The sequence below is a fragment of the Chroicocephalus ridibundus genome, chromosome 1, assembly GCF_963924245.1.
Source record: "Chroicocephalus ridibundus chromosome 1, bChrRid1.1, whole genome shotgun sequence".
Lineage (NCBI taxonomy): Eukaryota > Metazoa > Chordata > Aves > Charadriiformes > Laridae > Chroicocephalus > Chroicocephalus ridibundus.
Window position 1 is genome coordinate 135,885,888 of NC_086284.1, and position 22,551 is coordinate 135,908,438.

The 22,551-nt window shown below is 39.2% G+C and overlaps 1 protein-coding gene across 7 annotated transcripts in view; it reads left to right on the forward strand.

The window, feature by feature from the left end:
* Positions 1-22,551, forward strand: part of ARHGAP8 (Rho GTPase activating protein 8) — a 79,822-nt gene that overhangs the window by 41,842 nt on the left and 15,429 nt on the right. For all 7 annotated transcript variants that reach the window (XM_063354914.1, XM_063354907.1, XM_063354922.1 and 4 more), the window contains 3 exons: positions 3,111-3,209; positions 4,340-4,450; positions 14,243-14,316. In XM_063354914.1, the coding sequence (XP_063210984.1) occupies positions 3,111-3,209; positions 4,340-4,450; positions 14,243-14,316 (284 nt within the window). The remainder of the gene's footprint in view (positions 1-3,110; positions 3,210-4,339; positions 4,451-14,242; positions 14,317-22,551) is intronic.

Consider the following 22,551-nt stretch of genomic DNA (forward strand, 5'->3'; position numbering starts at 1 on the left):
ACATTATGAATGTCCTCAGGGCTAAAGGACAAAACCAGCTTATCTTGAGAAGTTGTAATGAACCAACTAAAAATGTCCATTACAGTAACTTGCAATTGATTCAATTTTGACTGGTAGAAAGTTAATTAATTAGAAAGGGGAAGCTTAACTTCTAGACGGATCAGAACATTTAAGAGGCACGTGAAAATACAAAAGCAATTGCAGCTAAAAATCCTTCCAGAATATGCTGTTCTTGAAACAAGAAGACTGACTATAGATCTTTATTTTAACTGTCAGTAAAATAAAAGCCAGAGATCCAGGATGTAGATCAAAGGTGAGAAAAATGTGACAGAAACAGGAGTTCCAGTAGCTGATAGTATCTTAGGAATGGGGATGGATTTTTTTTTTTGTTCCTGATTTGCTGTAGGATGGGTATGGAGAGCTTTGTAGGGAAAAAACCAATAAAACCAGAAAAACTCTTGATGTACATTACAACACTTAGGTGAAATCAACTCCTTTCTCAGAGGCAGCTGAGAGCTCCTTGAGAACAGCTCCAGGCAAGTGGTTTTGGGACGCTGGTGGTTTTCAGTCTGTGAGTGTTAATGCACTCAGTGGAGCCATAGCTGGACAACAGCTGTGCTATTTGACTTAGAGCAATAATTGGCTGCTAATTCTTACAAAAGAGAAGTTTACAGGTACCTGTTCCAAATAATCATTTTCCCTGGATCTTACTATGTCTGCGTAAATAAGATGAATGCTTTTATTTCTTGGGACAGTATGATACACTGACAATTATTAAATCCTTAATTTTGAATGTGAAAATGGGTGATCCTGATAAGCTCAAGCATTCATATCTAGCATAGAAAATTCAAAGCAGGGCTTGTCATCTTAGATGCATCATCATCTTGACCTTCTGAACACCCTGCTTTCATCAGCATTGGCTGTTCTTGTTTGTGCTTGACTTTTACCAGTGTGTACCTGGATACTTGATTTGGGTCTAATTTTGCAACACTCTACTCTCTGTTGTTAAAATATGTCCCCAACAGAAACAAAGGTATTTGTACACTGGCACTGACAAAATAATGAGTAAACTCTGAAAAGGGCAGTAAGCCAGAAGGTAGGAATTAGCTGAAGCTAGGAAAAATCCCTCTTTACTGCTTAAAATGGTTTAATTACAAAATGCTCATATGCATTTGTGGTTTGGGTTAACTCAAGTTTGGGTTTCTCAAGTAAAGGAAAACATAAGAATATATTTTTAAAACTCAAGTGTGAAAGTGCTTATGTACAATTTCATACTAAAACTTATTAACATTGTTAATTTACTACAACAGTAAAATTTAAAATTTGTTCACAGTACCTTTTCCTTTCAGTTTAGAATAATCTTATCTTAGCAGATCATACTTTTATTTAAGTGTCAATATTAAACCCAACTTCACAAAAAGAAAGCAGAAAAATCCTCTGGACTTTCTGATTCTAGCTTTGCTGAATTATAGCCCAGACTCAATTGTAGACAGTGTTTCCAATAAAAATCACAGATGTAAAATAAATTTCATTAGCAAGAAACATGTATTTATTCTTCAGAGGTCTGTTAGTACATTTGGTATCTGTTACTACATGGCCTAAGTACTTTTACATGAACAATGTGTTTCCTAAGAACTGGATGAATGGCAGAATTATTACAGTGGAGAACAAAAGTATTTAAGAAAATGTAAATACTTAAAATTGTTCAAGCTCCAGAAGTCAATTGATCTCCCTTCTGGTCCCAAAACAGGTGATCAAGAAGCTAGTGTTGTCAAATCTATTTTTTCCAAACTGCAAGAAAACTGTAAGAGCAGCATATTTCTGTGTATGAGCTAACAGAAGCCACCCACGTGTTATCAAATTAATATACATTTAGGTGGTGGTGGTGATGTGGCATTTTTAAGGTACAGCAATAATTCCTAATTGCCCAGGACTTAGTTACAAATCATGTGTTCTGTAACGTGTCCTGTATTACTAGGGGTGATGAGTTACAGAGAATTCTGTGCCGCCCGTGGCTTAGGTAAGACGTTGCAATGGCAGGCTGTTCTGGATAAAAAACACACTGAAGAGCTCTGACTTTGTACACACACAGACTGATACCCATCAGTGTCCCCTTGCTAGCTTGCCTTGCCTGCTAGCAAAATTTTGCTCATTTCAAGTAAAAGCTTCAAAAATGCTGAAGTGACTTGTGTTTGTACCATCTCCCACTAGAGGGAGTGTGTGTATGTGTATTTGACAGTCCGGGGATAAATTCACTAATGGGAGAGAATTTTTCTTGTATTTTACTATCAAAGTAAGTTGCAGCAAAGTATATACTTTTTATCATAAACACCTATTGTTTCGCTTGACCCTTCATTACCAGACAGATACTTTGTGCTGTGGAAAAATATGAAATTATTTCAGACCATGTGTATAAATGTGTCGCTGAACTTTGTTTGAACACCTCAGCCTGTAAGTCGTGTGTTCTGGCTGAAACTCAAGACCTAACTAGTGATAGGTGGTGCTTCAAATTTGGAAATCTGTTTTTTGCAACTCAGAAAAAAACTTCTTATTCAGGATGTTTTCTAGAAGCTATCCAGCTCTTTTCAAAATGAGTAAAGCTGATGGCCCAACACTTCAAGGGTATACACTATCCACGCTTTGGCAATCTCGCCTGTTGCTTACTACTTTATAGTTTGTGTCTACAGCCCCATTATTTTGTCTTTTGACAGGGAGGAATGCCTAAATAACACAAACATGTTGTTCTGTTGGCCATGTAACATTTTCTCCTAAGTTAACAGTTCCTTTAGTGAGCTTTCTAATGCTGTGTGAAAGCTGTTTTTCAGTGGCTTTTAAAGCAGTGTTTTTCATATCTATGCAAATCACAAAACATTCAGATGGAAGTCAGTTATTTTTATTCAAATCAGACTCTCAGGCATGCACTGTATATGTTTGATCATATGAAATGAAATACATCTTATGTCTCCTGCTGCTTCAATTACAGTCTAATTTTGAGTTGCATCAGCACTTACATTTTTGTAATAGAAACTAAACCCTTCATAAATGTTCTTCCCATGCTGATTTTTATACTTCTTTGTGATTTTTTTTTTTAATTCTTTATTTTTTTTTAGCCATAAGTTTGGGAAAAAAATCACTTACTTGAACTATTTAAGTGACCTGAGAGAGCATCTCAAATATGACCAGCTAAATATCCCTCAAGAAGTCATCCGGTATGTGGAAAGTTTAAAATACATTGTCTCACCTTTTCTCAGGTAGAGTTGCATCCTGTTCACTGTATTCCAAGCAGAATCTAATCCTATTCTTCAGTGATTAAAAGTCTAATTTACCTACTTGTGCTTGGTTGGATTTAATTCTGAAAGCTGCATTGCCATCAAAGACATGCTGAAGTGCGTCGAGTGTTTAGAGAAGAGAATGCTATATAGTTTTCTACAGATTTGGAACATAGCTATCTCAGTTGTGGAGCATTTTCTTGGTGTAATTGCAGCTTCTGTGTGAGTTTTAACACAAACAATCTATATGTCATTACTGCTCAAGAGTATCACATAATATTTGTGGTCAAAAATGTAATCCTGACCTCTTTCCTTGCATATTGTAACAGATTAAGTGACTTCCTTTTGCTAAGAGCATTCCGAGTCAGCAGAGTGTTGATTGATTTTAAACTTTATGGATATATCTGTTGTTAGCAGATCCATTACTTTTATATCGTGCGTGATGTGTATTAGGGAGGAGTATTGGAGAGGGGGTGGGAGGAAAAGAAAAAGAAATGCATAGGGCTGAAATTGTCAAGTGCCAGCATTAGTATCGATAACAGTCTTTTCGACACAGCACTTACATGGAAATGCTTTGATGTGCTGACAGGAAGTGATTTTTTGTCACTGCTGAATGAAAGTAACTGGAAGCTTTGATTATGACTGTGACTGATGCCTGGTGGGTTTTTACACACCTTTTGTGTAAATATGGAAGAACGGAAAATACCTTACAGCTTTAAGGTTATGAATTGGATTGCATGGTTGCCAAAGAAAGGGGAGTTGTATTTTGAGTAGCAAGTAGGTTTAAATTTTGCTGTTAAATTATAGTGTGTTCCTGTTTTTTGGACATGTTTATTACTATACCCAATTGGCTGAAGCAAAAGAGTTCTTCTATGTCTTGCTTAAGTATTCTACCACAAATACTACTTTAAAATTTCCCTAATGCTTAAATTAAAACCAAGTTCTGTAAGACCTGCAGCGTATACACTATTGTCAGGAAACTGGCATCATGAGCAATTCTGGTAGCTATTCATATGTATAGTTTGTCAACTGTGGGGCACAGAAAATCAATGATTTCTTGAATTTTGCAGACATGATGAAAATCTTCGGGGGAAGCAGAAGGGAAAACTGCCACCTGTGGTTAAGGTTCCTCCACCACGGCCACCTCTACCTACCCAGCAATTTGGGGTCAGCCTGCAATAGTAAGCCATGAGATTTCTAAAATATGAGATTTCTATACCCTGCACCCTTCTGTAATGCGCAGATTCACTGGACAGAATGTCTGCAAATATTTTGTTTATTATATGTTTCATTTCTCATTCTCTTTGAAAGCTGCAAAACTACAAGGCTAGACAATAGGTTTTATGAATTCAGGACAAGTGTCTCAGTCCCTGTGAACTGCCTGGTCTTCACGTTTACATGTTTATCTTTGTGGTAGTTAGTGCCAGCATGGCTGCACAACTTTTCTCCCAGTGGACAGAAATTTGCCCATATATGACAGAGCCCTGAGCTAGTCTGCTGTTGGTGGATGCTGGCAGTATGAAAGTGTTTTGGAGATATTTAGGTGGTGGGGAGCAAAGCCAAAACAAAGCTTCAGGTTCCAAAATGGCTGCATAAAGCTAAAATGGATGCTTGAGCCTTCATATATTGCTGTTTTGTTTCTCACATATTGTTCTGATCAGAGTTTTATGAAATGAATAAAATCACTGTCTTCCAGAAATGCCCTGACAGCTGTTTACATAGATTACAGCACTGTATGTGGTATAAAAAATGATTTACTTTACAGAAGGAATGGGACGTCAATAGTACTTGCAAGATTCAATTTTGGTAAAAAGCAACAAAAAAACCCCACAAAACCTTCTAGCTTCCTACCCACAGTCATTTCTGTTATCTTTCTGGGGCATCCTTCTCAAAAACAGCTGAAGAATATTGTTCACATTCAGCAAAGGCAATTTAGGCTGTCTGATACGTGGACATTTGTCGAATCTCCTCCCACCCCCAGTCTACTTTCTGGTTCTAATGATTCAGCTGTAAATGAGATATAAAATACAATTTTCCCCTGGTTAAATGTTAAGCATTAGTCCTCTCTGGAAGGCCTGAAATTAGAACAATCAATATCTATTGTGTAAGAGCTACTATGACATTAACTTTTATGATACCTCTTTAGAGTTCATCCTAACACTTGAAACACGGCTAACTCACTTCCCTAATTCAGAGAATACCTTTTAGGTGGGCTCTGCTGGGTCATTAAGAAGGACAATGTTTTATGCCACCACTTCAATAGTAAAACCTGGACTGTTTGCAGGCATCGGGGCACACTCTGTCACTTGCCTCCAGCCCAGCCTGGCTGCTCAAGCAGCTCTATCAAACTTCTCGCAGGCTTATGCGATCAGACAGCATGTTGTGGGCCACTCTTACCATCTGCTAGTCGTATTTTATTTCTCTGTCAGTGCCTGCACAGTAAACAGTGTCTTTCACTGGTCTGCATGTGGTGAGGGTGTGGTGGCCACCCTTCCTGGCTCTGCCACTTTCCAGCTGTGTTACCATCAGCAAACCACGTCCTTGCTGCGTGCCTTAGCTTTCCCAAGTATAAAAAGGATGGCTACTTATAAAGAGCTTTTCTGTGGAAGATCTGTGGGTGGAGAAACAGCAAGTGAGGCATTACAATCATTTTTAACCCAGAGAGTTCCAATGCTGGCAATGGAGGTGCCGACGGACAGACGCCCACCCCCTGCGTGTGGGTGCAACTCACAGCACTCGGGTGTCCAAAATGGACATGCACAGGGATATTCGTTCCTTCTGTTTGCCCACGCTTGTCCAAATTCCCTCTTGCATAAGAGATAGTGCTGCATTACCACATAAAAATGACAAATAAGCAAGTCCCCCATGACTGAATGAGAAATAAAGGACTTCATTTAGACTGTGTTTGTGAAGAAAGCTAAAGTTAATAGAGGGGAGGGAATGATATGTGTGGAGAGCTTCTAAAATCTGAACCAAGAAAAAGTATCAACTTTCAACTTGATGAATGAATTGCTTTCGCTAATTCCTTCTCCTTTTATGATCTCTATAGAATGTAATGGCAAAGTGGCAGTGACCTCCCATCTGTCTAGCAAAGAGGCAGGTTTGAAGTCTTCTCCTGGGTGAGGCTCTTCTATTTTTCTGAAGAGAGCTATAGGGAGACCCTGGTTTTATTTCGTATAGATTTATGGGAATACGTGCGCTGTGTGTTTCATTACAGTTAGTTAAAAATTGTACTGTCAGAGATGCCACTGAGAGAAAGCTACTGTCATTAAAGGACTGTTTCTCTGTGGAGTCTTTTTCTTTAGTTTAAGAAAAGAAGCGATAGGGCCCATAGGCCTGAGGTTTCATCAGATTCAATACTTCCAGGATGATGATTTTTATTCAGTCAGTAAAAAGTTGATGAATGGGATTTATCCAAAGCCATCGTAGGTGGCCTAATTTTGATAAGATGTTTGATAATGGTATCCCGATGACTTTTGGCTATGGAAGGTGATAAAGCCATACCCTTTTGAATGTACCTTCCTAAAAGCAGCGGGCAATGCTGTCTCTGGTAGCACTTCCTCATTTAACTTTTTTCTCGATTTGTGTCGGTTAATACATTTGCTTTCCAGAGCTATAATTAAAAACTAAAAGAGCAAAAAGTGACTAGGCATTGGTTCAAAATATCTCACTTTTGTCCAACGGGCAGGGGGGGAAAAACTGTTTTGTTAGGACAGCAAAAATAAGCTGAAGGAGGTTTCCATGTAGACACTGATAAATGACTGTCTGGGACCAGTGCCTTGTCTTGGAGGAATCTGTTAACTCACAAAGACATTTTTAACCTTGTAGAGTCAGATTTTCAAAATGACATAAGACAACTGGGCAGCTGAAAATCGTGGAAGGTCTGCGAGAGCTGGGAGTGTAATTCTTTGAAATGTGATCTATACTGAATTGGCTTTAATTTATGAGTGAGCTGAAGGGCTTATTATCAGGTTAGTTCAAAACGTTTCTTTCTTATGTTACCCCCATTCACTCAGGATCCAAAATCAGAAGTTAAAATGGCATTTGATCTTTTCAACCCCTCCCCTCTAAGCTCTTTGTGGGGAGGAAAAAACAAATACACACCAAGCTGACTTCCTCTTCAGTGTGCATCTGTCTTTATTTAAATTAACTTGTCTGGGATTTAAGCATGTACTTTGTGTTAGGCACAGACATGAAGTTGAAAACCTTCCTCATTGTTAGCTGCTGTGAGGACTCAATAATTTGGTCTTTGCAACTAGAACTTTAATCTAATACCAAGTTGTCCTGAAGTTTCTACTGAAACTATGCCAATTCAAACAGTAATAAATGAGCTTAATAAAAGCAGCTTAATCGTCCAAAGGTGGCTTGTAGGATGTCTTTAGAATAAAGTGTGGAGGACCAAAATATATTTGCTTTCTCCCTATTTAATTTTTTATGCCTACATGTACAGAGCAGGCTTGCCCAGTTTGCTGAATGACAGTCTTTCCATAGCCCTGTGATCCCCAGCCAGCATTGCCTGGTTGCCAAATTGCACCTTTAAAGGTTTGAACTCCTGTTAAAAATGATGTGATTTTCTTGAAAATATAAAATGACACAACTGAAACTAATGTTCGTCTTCATGGTCATATCAGATGGAAGAGTCCTCCTGAGGAGGTTTTGTCCACACTTAATTTTTCAGTTATAATTTAATGGGAATTCACACTTGGGTTTGTCAGGTACTTAAGGTACTTAAGAATATGTAGCCCAGAGTGGGTGGGATAGTTTAGTGTTTATTACGTCCTTCTCTAACTTGCTAATTGAAGCTGCTTATGTGCAGATAGAGTGAGGAGAATAACAACCGTAATGAGCTAGTTTAAAGGTTTATCAAGCCTCAAGTGATGTCTCCGATAGAGGGCAACAGCAGATGTTAGCAGGGAGCAGTGTTACAACAGGGCAAGCGTACAGCGATACTTCCTTGGGTATAATGTCCCAGCTTGTAGTGATTAGAGACTGACAGAGGAGAGTACTACAGTACTATGAAAACGACCTTCTGTTACTCACCAGTAGCTATCGCTTTTGTAAATCCAAACATTTCAAAGAATGTTCATGTATTGTGTTGATATAGCAAGACTATTTTGCTATTCATTCAGCAATGCTGCCTTCACACATAAAATGTAGAGCAGCAGGAATTAGCTATTCAGAATATATCCTTGCTAGTTTGCACTGCACGTCAGGGTGAAAAATAGGATTTTTATTCTAAAAGACATTAATAAAGATTTTGTGTTTAAAATGGAAAGGAAAAGTTTGGGGTACCTTCTGCTTCTGTTGATCAGATAAATACAGTTAAAATGCATGAATGAAGCTTCCTAAATTTGCAATACTTTAAAGGAATTAATAATTGACTATATGGGCCGAGCGGCATCATTGTCTTCTGCTGTATGTTCAGCAAGCTCCTATAAACCCCTGTTGCTGCACCCGATTGCCTCTGTAATCAAGGAAGGCTACAGCTGAGCTCCGGCACAAAGCACAGAGTTGACCTTGGCTAGCTATTGACATTGTTCTGTTTTCTCCGATTGGTTTTAAAATCTAAAATTAAATATCTTTTGTGGGAAGACAGGAAATGTTTTGTTTTTCTATCTATTGCCATGGATGGGGAGAGAGGGCAGAGAAAATGCACAAAATTGCCACAACTATACAGCTTTTGCTTGTTGAATTGTTATCATAAACATTTCAAGGTGCTTTCCTTTTGGTCATAATCTTTCCGCTTGTGCATGCTGTGCATGCGTGACCAGGGAGGAAGAATGCATTCTAAAACAAATCTCAGCATGTCTCAGCAGGGAAAAAATGAAAAGGAGAGGAAAAGCAGAGAGAGAGAAAAATTATCAGCCAAGAATACTTAATGACACTTCAGAACAATGTGTAAAGGCCTTTCGTGATAACTGTCCGTTGTCTAGAAACGAGTCATTGGGTATTTAATGTGTTGCAGTAACTAATCATATATCCTATAGTGAGGAGGACTCATTGTCCCTGGCTGCTGTGTTTACTGGAATAGATCCCTCTTGAATCTGACATGTTGCTGCAATACAATTCAGATCCGAGAATGAGTTACAGAAAACTATACCATGCACTGAAATGCTCTGTTAAGCTCATCTCTTAAGCAGAAAGCGTAAGAGATCTCTCATTTCAAATTGCCTGTAGTAGTTCCTGATCTCCAACGTCAGTTTGCATTGTCCATTATAAAGCACAGCTGCTCATCACACCATCCCAAACAAGGCAAGAAAAATGCAGATTACTTGACAGGATCCAAAGAGAGGATAGGGGTGTAATTTCATTGACCTCTGAGCTGGTCTGATTTACATTAGCTGAGGTAATGTCCCTATTATTTTTTGTCACCTTAGGTCCAGGAAACTGAATACTATGTCCCACATTGTGAAATGCTACGAAAATATCCATCCCAGCTTTCCGCAGTGTTGGAAAAACAGAACAAACCTTTGCATGTGACTTTCAGTGAATATCCTACTCTATTTTAAAATAACAGTTACCTTGAGGACCTCTTTCATCATGCTGGGCATGAAACCTTTCCTTCAAGGGAAATGGGAATCCTGTAGAAAATGGTAGATGTACAGAAACTGTATCTTTTTTTCCTAGAAAAAGAAAAATGATGTGTAGGTTTTATTATTACAAATTATAGCCCAGTTATTTGTCTCACCTCTCTGACAGATAAACTAGTGCTCAGCAGGAGCAAGTGCTGTAAATAATCAGTTTGCTATTTATACACTGAAATGGGAAACACATTTATGGGTAACAATAATAATTAGAAAACATTTATAAAAAGCCGCTGGGTTGCTATTTGGTGCCTCTGGAGTGAGCAGCTGTAAGAAAGCAAAAACAATCAGTGCAACTTCAGAGAGACCGAGAATGGGTTCCATGAGCTTAAATTGTCAATAATAAAGATGTAACAGCTTCCAAGCAAATTAAAGTCTTGATGATGTTCCCATTTAAGTGAATTAGGCTTTTGACTAATTTTAATAAAAGTTGCCCTGAATGTTTAGGGTACTGATCTGAATACACGAAACAAAATTATTTCACACACAAGAAGTGTGTTATAATTCCCCTATTAGAAAGGCTAAAATTAATGGTAGGGTTTTTTTTCCCATACCTTGATTTGCTGCAGGCTCTTCCTCGCTGGTATCCTGAACATTGACCTTGCTACTGACCTCATCTCCCAGCCCCTTTTCTTGTTTAGTCCCTTACCGAGGGATATTATTTCACTGGGGATTTCAACTTCGCGTGCTGTGCAAAGAACCCCTAGAACTTCCTTCCTTGTGTGCTTTATTAGCAAGGCTAATTTGTTAATGGGGCCACACAGTCACTGCTTGTTTTGTTCTATGTTGTTGAGGCAGGGTTGTTATACAGCACTGATCTGCTGCGAGAGAAAAAAATTCAGCTACAGAAGCTGCCTTTCAGAGCAGGGTGTTTGCACGGCTCTGTTCCCTTTTGCCGTGGCCAACTTTTGCAGGGGCTGATATGAGAGCTCATGGTACTGAAGCAAAGTTACTTAATAATTTTTCCTCACCAGGATCTAGGTGGAAGGCAGGGGGAAGAAGAGAACAACCTGGGTCTCAAAGCTGGTCTCCTGCATGGCTGTAACACTACCACCGACCTTCTGCCCTACAGCGTCACCAGCATGCGTGAAACTGCTGTAGGATTGCTGAAGCTGGAAGGAGCAGGAGAGACTAGGAGTGGTGGGATACGTATCCTGAAAGGGGCTGAGAGGATTTTGCTGCTAGGAGAGATATTTTACGGAAGTACCTGATTGTCACTGTGGGTAAGAAGAGGATGCTGCTCTGAGGACTAGGTCATAAACTTGGTCCTGGTAGTATTTCAGGCCATGGCCTTCTCTAGTCAGTGAGGTTTTTTTCATGAAGCACTTAACGGCCTCTGGTTTAGCTTTTGTAAGATGTCTGTGATAATGGAAAAGACTGAGGTTGGACTTGGTCTTACGAGTCAGGTCATAAATATCTCTTCTGGCCATTATCATGTTATGATAGCGCAGAGAATGATTACTCCAGCAAGACCAGTACTGTTTCATAGTTAAATTAATGGAGCCTTGCCAGTGTGTAAGGATGAGAAGTTGTATCGTTTCATCTAAAGATCATACTTGCAAGCAGCAGCAAATGCTGAGAACTACTAACATATAAAAAATCATACTTCAGGATTATCTGAATTGCTGTTAGTCTTTTTCCTCCTGCAAGTGCATTGCATATATTGTAGAATTTATTTGATCATATGTCTAAAATTATCACGTTAGGAACATGGGTTTGTGAAACTTGGCTATATTTTTTTATCAAAATACCAGTGTCTGTTTACATCAAGGACAATTCCCCTTTCCTAAACAGTTCCTGTTAGGTATAGATACAGCAGTGTCCACAAAGTAGTATTAACCCACACATAAAGCGGTATTGAATTTTATACACTTTAGATTTTGGTATGGATACTTTGTTGAAGAAGAGCAGGAAAAATTTGTTCAATGGATTGATTTTTAGTTAGGTGCACAGAAGAGCTATGGGCTTATGTCAACCACATTTGACAGAGGAGCAGAGCTCTCACAAATACTACAAGCTTTTAAAAATCGTTGGCTGGAAGCAGAGAATTCAGATGGCAGGAATTCAGTTCTCTGTTGTATTTGGTCTGCTGGTGACCAGTTAGTGTTTAGACGGTGATTAATTATGAGCTACTCCTTACCTTATGAGGAAATATGAGATAAAGAGGTGAGGGAAGGAAATGAAAATACTCTGTAAGGGAAGTGATGTTATAGATGACATAGGGAAATGATCTCGGGTTACTATGATGAGGAAAGAGGTAGGACGTAGGATACAAATCCATAGCAGATCGACTTCGTTAGTTCTGCAGCTGAGGGAACAACTTAGTACCTTTTAAACAGCAAGTTGTTCTCGGTATTTGAAGTAGTAGAACATGCTCTGGGAGCTGGATTAACAAGTTTATTACAATCAAGTATCAAGTTACTTTGTTTTAGAGAATCATGGAATGGTTTGGGTTATATAGCACTAGGGGCAGTGACACACAAAACATGCACAGTAGAGGAAAATATATATGGGCTAGGAGTATCTGGATAATATACAGACACACAGACATTAGTGCCTGGGGGGAAGAGAGTGGATGGTGATAACAGGAAAGAGTAGGACTGAGTGGGCAATGAAACTAACTGTAAGGAATGGCACTGGTGGCTCAGCATTGTGTCCCTGGAGTGGGGAATGAGGCCAAAATATTTGATGGTTGAATAACCGAATAGCGCAAAGTATATTCCCCTGTCAGTTTATGAGTGAGAGAGGGAAAACCACAGGGTGATTCAGTACCTAACTCATGATCCTGCTCTGAGTCTTCCCATTGGAGCAACACCCCCACCACCCCCATAGGTGAAGCTGAGGGTGACCAGCCTCCTAAGCTTGGAGATCCAAAATTAACCAGTCTATTTATCTTCTAATTCCATTCATAGGCATAGGGAGAACAAATGGGGAGGGGGGGGAGGGAGGGGGGATATCAATTTCCCTACCCCTCCGTGCTGATTTATGTGATTTATGTTTCTGTAACATTTATTTTAAAGTAGTTTTTATATGTAGTGTAAACACAAAATATAATATGAATTGCTTCTTCCATGCAACAGTGTTACAGAAGTTGTATCAAATACACTCCAGTTATTAGCCCTTGTTTTATATTAAGCCTAGAGAGAAAGAGAAGAAATCACAGTACTTAGAAAAGAAAAAGACTCTAAGAATCATTCTTCTTTGCAGGTGCAACCTCAGCTACTAGCAGTAGGTTAGGGGTATGTCACATGCATAAAAATATCCCATTTTCTGTGGGTAAGTTGTAGCATTTGCAGCCTCTCAGGATACAGTCACAGATCTCTGTGCTGTTTTGTGCTGGGACTTTAGAGTTTGTCAGTAAAGCTGATCACCTTTTAAATATCAAATGTGAAATTGTACACATATGTATATATTAAGTCTACTTTAAAATCTGAGATCTGTCCTTTACTTTGTTGTTGATTGCTATAAAAACGTAGCAGAATACTCAGAAGATGCTGACCATCTCTTTTGTTATACTTCTTAAACTGCCAAAGACTTTTTTTTTTTAATAAGGAAGATAATTGCAGAATTTTCTGCGCTGTCTAGATCAAGAAAATGCTATGTTCGATTTTTTGCCTCAACTGTTCACTCATGAAAGAGAAAGAAATCTCATTTCATGGGAATCATTCAGAGTGTTAATAATCTCACTGCATCACTTTGCCTTCAAAATAAATAGTACAATATCCTTTTAATTATACATACACTGTAGCTTAAAAAGAGGCAAATGACAAAGAAAAATCTACATGATAAAAGGCTCCTAAACTTGCAGCATCCCTTGATCAAGACTTATTATGAAGCATTTGCTGCAAACTCCTTCCTCTCCTGCCTCTAAGCTGCCTTGAAACCCCATTCCACTGACGGTGTCCAACTGAATCCTGTCAGAGCCACCACCATTGCCATCACTGTGTCATGGTTAAACTCAGCCCTGCTGGGGCATGCCAAGCGAGGCAAACAAAACTGGAGCAAAAAAAAAATCTCAAGTGGGAGTAAAGTTAGCCTGGGTCACCATTCTGCTCCTCTGTCCTTGACTCCCCATCAATATAGTAAATAGCACTTTTTTATTACTCGGTGCTCTTGCAGTTATATAGCTTTTCTAGTGAGAAGAAAGCATTTAGGAATGGCTCTTTGAACAGAAATCCAAGTCACCTATTTCAATGGCTCATTCAGGGCCTGTTAGAGTTCTGGAGGACTCTTGTGTTTGGTGCAGGCTCTTTTAATTTGTGGACTTTATCGTATGCTCTGAGCTATCTCTCAGGCTTTTGCTGAGACTGTTCTGTCTTTTTTTAACTCTTTGTCTATAAATGCCATTTAAAGGCTGTTACTTTTTCCTTTTTTTTTTTCCCTTAACAGTATCAAGGACAAAAATAAAGGCGAACTAATCCCCCCAGTAATGAAGGAAACTGTATCCTACCTAAAAAGAAAAGGTGAGTTTTGTGTCAAAAGAGGATGTGTCTTTCAGAACAAGGATGATAGTGTGAAACTATATAATGCTCAGTGCCTGATTCAGCAAAGTTAACAGCTACACAGGATGTGTTTAAATCCTGAAAACTTCAGTGGCAGTTGGGCACTGCCTTGAGAGCTTTGCTGGTTAGGGAATACTTATTATCAGATTATTGTCCCAACATGAAAGAAACCAAAAACTTTTTTCCCTTGGGATTTGATTAGGGAATACCAAATGAGAGATGATGTCTTGAAATACACATCTTCAGCCCGTATCATATTGTTGGTTTTAAGTAGAACTCCCGCTAAGAATCAATGAGAAGTTCTGTTTTTATAGAACCAGTGACTATAAAAACTCATTGGAAAAAATGTGTTTTGCAGGAGTAAGCCTGAAGTCCTCCCTTCACAAAATATTTTTGCTGGCATTTACAGACTCTTTGTCTGCAGTTCATATCTGTAGTTACGTTATATAGAGATACACATTAGAGACCCATATTTAAAGTGGGAGCGTCCAACTCTGAGTTCCCTATATTGCCTTCATGTACGGGGCAAAGAGAGGGTAAACTCTGAACTGCTGGCTCTACCACTGAGCTCCCCAGTGCATGGCTGACCAACATAAAGGACCAAATATCAGGTGCTATCTGCAGGGTAAGTGCACTGTATTCCCTACACAGGGACAGAGGCGTGTGCAGGGACAAAGTCAGAGATAAGGCTGCAGTCTTGAAATTCCTTTTCACAGTGTAATGTGATTTTATGTTTTGATCCCTGGTTTTTAAGGCAATCGCAGCAACATTTCCATAGCCCTTTGTGCTCCAAGACCTCAGAGTTTCACAAATGTTTGCTAAGTCTTAAAGTACTAAATCTATAGCCTAGGTGCATTTATTTTACAGGTGACAGAACAGAAACAGAGCATAACACAGTTATGTGACTGGCACGACATTACACAGTGGTAGAACTGGGAATGATTCCTAAGATCTCTGAAAGAAGGGTGTGAATTTTTAATAGGTGTGTCAATAACAGGCAAGTGAAGAAAATCAGAATGTGTTTGGTTCAGTTATTTATTTTTTTTAAAAAGGAAACAGCATTGGCATTTAACATACTGTTAAGTTTGGTTAATATTTGAACAAATTTTGAGGATCAGCATGGATTTTGTTAAATGAATTTTGTTAAACAGAAACCAGACTCAGATCTCTATGTTGCTGCTAAATGAGTTTTACATGACAGTTTCCTCATTTAAAGAACTATTCGTGTTGACAGCACACAAATAATATAAAATATAAATTTTGACTAAATTATATTCTTCTGTAGACAGAGTCACCCACAACCTACATCCCACAATATTCACAGTTCTTAATTTGCAGCCTTGAGCTGTCATTCTGAACAAGGTAAATTTTGCTTTCAGTATTCAAATAGTATGCATCATTGATCTCTGTTCTTTTTAACTGTTGCCACTAGGGTTTGGTCCGATTTTGAGTTTACTTGAACCCTCAGTGAGAAATTTCAAACTTTTAAAAAACTTGTACAGAATAGGCTTCACATTTGCAAAGACAAGGGGGGCGGGGCAAGAAAAATGTTGCTTCTCAGCTTTATTGCCGATTCTCAAGAGAAATCATGGCTTCATTTAAATCAGTGCAAGATCACGCTGATTTAAATTAAGACAGACTAGACACTTCATGCCAGGCTATGCTCCTTCATATTTTAGCTACCCCCATGGTAAATAACAACATTAAAAACTGCCCATTTTATTTTTCTTTGGGCTTCATACCTTGAATGAAGCTGATTAATGATATGCATAGTAGAATGAGAGAGATAGCCACTGCAGTGGATACCTGCTTACAGTTTGCAAGCAGTGGAGCATAGCATCTGTAGGGATGCTTGTGTACAGAACAGCTAGCTTCTCGCCTCTTGAAATTGCTGATTTATCTTCAAAATACCTGCAGCAGCCAAGGCCAAGTACTGGAGCGGGGCCAGTTCTGCCATTAAAGGTATCTACTGATCTGCAGTAGATGAAGAGTTCCTAATAGACTTTATTGAAGGCCTCTTGGTCCAAATTCAGGATTTCCACACAAGCCCATAAAGCTGTTCATATGTGCTATTTCCAGACTGGTGCTAATGATGAAAACTTCGCAGGTGTAGCTTGTATAAAATATTATGGTTGGATCCAGGGAATGTGAATAGTTCACTACTAAGAATGTTGAAGGCAAGTGACTGGCAGCTTGAAACAATCCCTGTAATTATAATTGTAAGTGGATAATTAGAGCTTGTGTAGTGTATCAGTGCATGCCCCATCTGCAGATGAAAGCCAGACTTTTTCGTCTTTTAAATTGTTATGAAACAATCATCCTTACATATATTTAGATTACCTTAACAGGCAAATACCTCTTCCTCACTAATCACAAGAGTTGAGAGCTAAAATGAGGATGAATGTGCACTAACATCATTACTTCGTACAGCTGTTATTATTTAGAAATTGAGTGAAAATTTAGTCTCTAAAATGTTAATTGATTTAAACTTTTGGCTGTGCTTGGGAGGAAGGCTTTGCATATCTGGCACTTCCTTGGGCCTATTTAATGATTTTTAAAGAAATAGGAGGTTTATGGCCAAGCTTATATTGTGCTAGTGCCCAGTAACTAGTAATTCTTGCACTGATCTGACACAAAACCACCTCCCTGTCTTGCTTTTGTTCTTTCTGGGTGTTTTCTCTCATCACTATTGCACCAGTCCCATATTCTTCTCTCTCAACAATTGCTGAGTCCAGCTCAGATACCCGCAGTTTTCTGAAGCAGCAACACTAACTGCGCAGTACGGGGAAAAAATAGCAAGTTTTAGCTCTCATGATTGTGACAAAAGAAAGGGTTGGCTCAACTTTGTCATTGCAGAATTTCTCCTAGTTGAAATGTTTGTTATTCTGAAAGCAGTAATTATCCTTGGGTTTTCTCCAAACTTAGTCTTTTTTTGGCTAAATATTCGTCTGTTCAGTGCTGTATCAGCACAGTTTGTAAAGGATAGTCTCTGAGGAAATGTGATGATACTTCCGAACAAAGCCCTTGTCCTACTTTGTGCATCTACGCAAGTCTGTGGCATGGTAATGCTGGCCACCAATACGTAGTCCAGCCCATGCACTTGCTAGCTGGACTATCTCATTTTTTCCCCAGCTCTCTGTCCTTCTGTGTCCCCAGGAAGGAAGGGCATGGGCTCTGTCAACGTTGATATTTTCCAACCAAGCCCGGGTTTGCTCAGAGCTGTCGTAATCCCTATCATGAGGCGATCTCCGTAAACCGGATTTTGAAGGAGAGATGACTTGTCAGGTAGAGTGTTTTCTGACATTCTCAGCCAGCTGATGCCTGAAAGCCAAGTACCTGCCATGCCAAGGCTGTTAAGCAGTAGGTGATAGACATGCATTTTTTTGCACTTGATTATAAGTGTGCAGGTATCTGTTGTACCTGCTGTCTGCTATGATTTTAACTCTTTCTCTAAATTGGGAATATCTCAATTCTGCCATCAGCTTCAGCGAGTGTCAGTTCCTGTGCTGACAGCCCCGGGAGGCTGACTGGCAGCGTTCTTTGCACTCCAGACGCAGCCGTGAGCACAGTGAGAGCTTCAGTTCATCTTCCGGAAGTGACAAAAATTCACTGTCATTACCCTATTGATTTTGGCATAGTTCCCAGCCCTGCAGAATTAGCAGGGAGTGGGTTTTGTTTTTCACCTTAGGTGCAGTATTTCCACTCTTTCTTCCCATTGCTACATTTTCACATCTATGTACCTGAAATCAGTTTCTGAAACTCTGGCTTAGATCACAAAAGCTTCTGCAAAGTCACACTTCATCAACAGGTTTAAGATTTCTTGAAACATCAGAGACCCTCTGACGTCTGTTAAGTCCATTCTGTGCTGGTCAGGCTCTTATTTCCTGAACAGATGTGATGCGGGAGCTGTGGTGGTATTCAAACTAGGCACCAGCCTGCAATAATATGCCACCAAATTAAGTAAACTTTCAGCCTCTAAAGTTCACCCATCCTTTTTCATCTTAATGTCTCCAGTCCCTTTGACAGATTGCTTCATGTCACATTTTCCTCCTTGATGTTTAAATTTTCTGCCTTGGTTTCAGATAACACTGTTTGCAGAAGTGTTCTCCCCAGTGTGGAAGCATCCTCATCTGTACAAATGAGCCAAAACTCCCCTTCTTGTACGTGAGTGGTCTCTGACAGCAGCAAGCATGTCCTCATTCCCAACAGCCAAATTAACATTATGACAGTGAGTGCGGGTTTCTTCCTTGTATATTTATCTGACTGCATATTTAGATAGCTGTTTCTAAGCAAGATGACTCTCACTGGATCCGGTTAGTAAGTCACCTTAACACAGACTAAGGAATCTACCGTAAGCAGAGATTCCTCTACATCTGTTTGCATTATATAAATGAGAACTGTTATGGCTGATGCCTCAGACAATGTTACAATTAACACAATAAACTAAGTTTCTTAATTTCTGTAATAGTTTTCAGGTTATTTTTTCAACAAAGAGTGAGAAAGTAAGCATCTCACCACCTTCATTCTAGCTCCACTTTAGAGTGAAAAATGTTCTTAAAAGTTTTTAATAATGGATTTTACAAATGCTTAATTTCAGTTCTGCTGACCTTCACAGGGAAGAATTGTTTCCTAAAATAAGTTCTGAGTATCTAAGAAAATCATCAGCTCGTTAAGACTAAGCCTCAGAGTTCATCTTCTGGACCGAACTAGAGAAGTGCTCTTAATTTCAGAAGCAAGGTATCAGTATGATCCTGAACACAACTGATGATTTAGACCAAAGAGGAAGGATAGGTTTAACGTAGCACACTTGTGAATACATAGAATCATCGAATCTGTTGGGTTGGAAGGGACCTTTAAAGGTCATCTAGTCCAAGCCCCCTGCAGTAAGCAGGGACATCTTCAACTAGATCAGGTTGCTCAGACCTTCATCAAGCCTGGCCTTGAATGTCTCCAGGGATGGAGCCTCCACCACCTCTCTGGGCAACCTGTTCCAGTGTCTCACCACCCTCACTGTAAAGGACTTCTTCCTAATGCCTAATCTAAACCCACCCTGCTCTAGTTTAAAGCCATTGCCCCTCGTCCTATCGCTACGTGCCCTTGCAAACTTCACATCTTCATAGTGACCAGCAAACCAGAGGACATTTTTTTCTATGCTCAGCCTCAAAACCACAACATGCTCATCTGCCTAGTCTATAAATGCAAGGCTTGACTTGCACTTGCACTAAAGAAGACCTTTTTTTTGTGTACTACCTTATCTCTGCTATGCTGCGAGAAATTACTGAGCACAATTAAATATTCACTCTCTTGTCAGAACAATTCATAAGTGTTTCTAACCTGCTGTCATTCCTTCGGCGGTAATGATCTTGATGCTTTGCTCACAGGCCCTTTTCTCCAAGAAGCCCAACTTATGCCACAGGGTAGTAATTTTCATTCTCTGGTTAATATGTCCCCGCGTGTCCTCAGCAACCTATTTTGTGCTGAAGTGAGAATGTAAATGGGGACTGTCACTTCTAACCAACTGTTTTGGTAACCAGGGATATAAGTAATGCCGTGCTATGGAGGATGCATCTTTGTGTCTATGGCTTCCATAATGCTCAGCTGGGCCTTCAGAGCTGCCCGGCCTCTGAGGCAGTTTTATCTGTTGTAGGCTTGAGGATTCAGAAATACATTTCTGCTTTTAAACCCTACTAAGATGTCACAGCAGAAGTTCCTTTTCATGTCTTTTACTTACATGTCTTTTTTTCTAGAAAAGCAGGTTACAGACTGGATATAAGATATCGTGATAAATTAGATATAAGGTATCGTGATAAATTAAAAGCTATGTGGTATGTGCCTGGTGGTTTTGGTGTTTGTTTAGGTCAATGTTGGTGGAATTCACCGTGGTCTCTTAGTTTTTAAACTCTGACCCACACTTCGAGTGTACTAACAGATATACATTAAAAATAAAACTGCATGGCAAAATCCATATTTTGTTTGCAACCCCCCCAACAACGGGAGGTCAGAAAACAGCTTTGAAGGGAACTTGTATTTGATTCATTATAAAGGTGGATATAAACTGTACTGTTCAGACCTGCACACAGATGTCGGGTTACAAAGAGCAGGAGTGTTCCTCAAGCCTATCTCAAATATTAATACGCTGTCGTTTGTACTGGTCTTATGCAAAATACCAATTTCAAATACATAGGTAGGGTAATTATTTTTAATGTATTTTATGTTTTAGAGAGTATCCTCAGAGGGATAAGTTACACATTTGTCCATATTTTAAATAATTTAAAACCAAAGCTAGCCTGCTGGCATTATTACTAAAATTCCCCAAATTTGATAATATTTGCGTTGCCAGGAATGGCCAAATAAGGGAACAGCAACAAAAAAAATTGCATAGAGCACTGATTACTAAAGAGACCATGTAAGATCAGCAGCAGCTCAGAAATGATGGAACAATAAACTCACAGTGAAGGAATCACACTACAGAATTATAAAGCAGAAAAGATAACTGTCCCCTATAGGAACATTATCTCGCACTAGCCCCATTGCTGAGTCTTTCTGTCCTACCTCATCTCTTTTGTTGACTGGAAGAGCTTTGCAGAACAAAGTTTTTGTTCGATGTTGTCTTGTGGTACCACAGGGGAGTCCTGGGTGATGACCAAGACTTCTAAATGAAATGGTAATAACCGTGCTATAGAAGTTTAATGATAAAGTAATAAATGTCCTATGGTATGATTATAGTGACAACTAAAGCTGTCCTTTATCTGTTCAATAGCAGAAGCAGTGGTAAACAGTGATTAATCTTTCCTTCTCATCCTTTCCATGAAGCACAACAAATCTTGCTGATGGAGAAAGTTTTGGTTCCATTTTTTAATGTGAATGAATACATCCTGGTGGTGATAGTCAGAATGGGTGGAGATGGATGGTTATGCATTCCGAATATGTTTGGATTGCTGCAGCTTAGTGAGTTTGCCTCCTGGCCTCCACTTCTTGTGATCAATCAAATATCTTTTAAAAATGCAACACTGAGAAAGCTTGACATTGGCCATATAAACATTTCTGAGTTCTTGGCTCTTTTGTCTTCGTGTGAGTGTTTTTACCTAGGGTTCATGGAGACGAGATAAATCCCAAGACTGGTTCTTGTGCCATCAAATAAAAATGAACCTTGTAATAAGCACAGTTTGTGTTTTTGGTGCTCAGGCATTGCAAATAAATTATGTTCAGAGGTGCCAAGTGTAAACTGAGAATATTCATTCATAAATCCAAAGGCTAGAGACTGTGCCATTCAAAACCGCAAGGACACAAATACGCTGTGCGTTCTGTGGAGGATGCACAGTTCTACGCCCTTGCTGCTGCTACTGCTCAGCCTTTCGGTAGGGCTGGAACTGTCCCTTCTCTTCCCCTCTGCCCTTGAGCTGCTGTGCACCGTTTTGCAGTGCAAATGATCTTTACAAACTGCAGACATCATGCTCACTCGTTCAATATTCATTGCACAGAGTACAAGGGAAAGGAAGGCTGTGCAGTCTCCTCCTCAAACTTGTACTGTATTCTAGCTTTAAAAAAAATAAATTTCGCATTCGTCTTAAGCATAAAAATGCACAGTTGCTACTACTTTGGGCATTTAAGGTGTTACACTGAAGATGGACAATTGAAATATGCTATAAACTCATCAGCCCACATATTAGAATTAAATTAGTTCTAATTTTTTTAAAAAAAGAATCTTACTAGAATTAGGTAATCTGCAAGAAGATGTCTAAATCAGTTGTATTAATGAGAATGAAAACCGCTTCCAAATCAGGCTGGACACTTCCTGAGACTTGGCAGGACCCCAGCCAAAAGAAACATTTCCAAACTCAATTTGGGACAGAAGGAATTCAGATGCTCACTCTTTGCTATTTCTCTTCTGAAAGCAGACAAATTAACAAAGGTTTTTGATGCCAGCAACCCTCAAATCAAGGATGATTGAAAGAAAAAGAATGTAATTTTCTCATCTCTCTCTCTTTGACAAGTTTGCAGCAATGTGACAGCATGTGTTGCTTTAATTTATCTTTATCAGTTTTGATTTTCTGTGTCTTTCCAGTGGGACAACTGATCGGGGGGGTAAAAGGAGGTTAAGTATTTTTAGCAAACAGTTTATTAATTCGGAGTGTGACACAGTTGTGTCATTGCACTGTGAAATTTTGTCTACTGTGGTAAAAGCTATCTTATTTC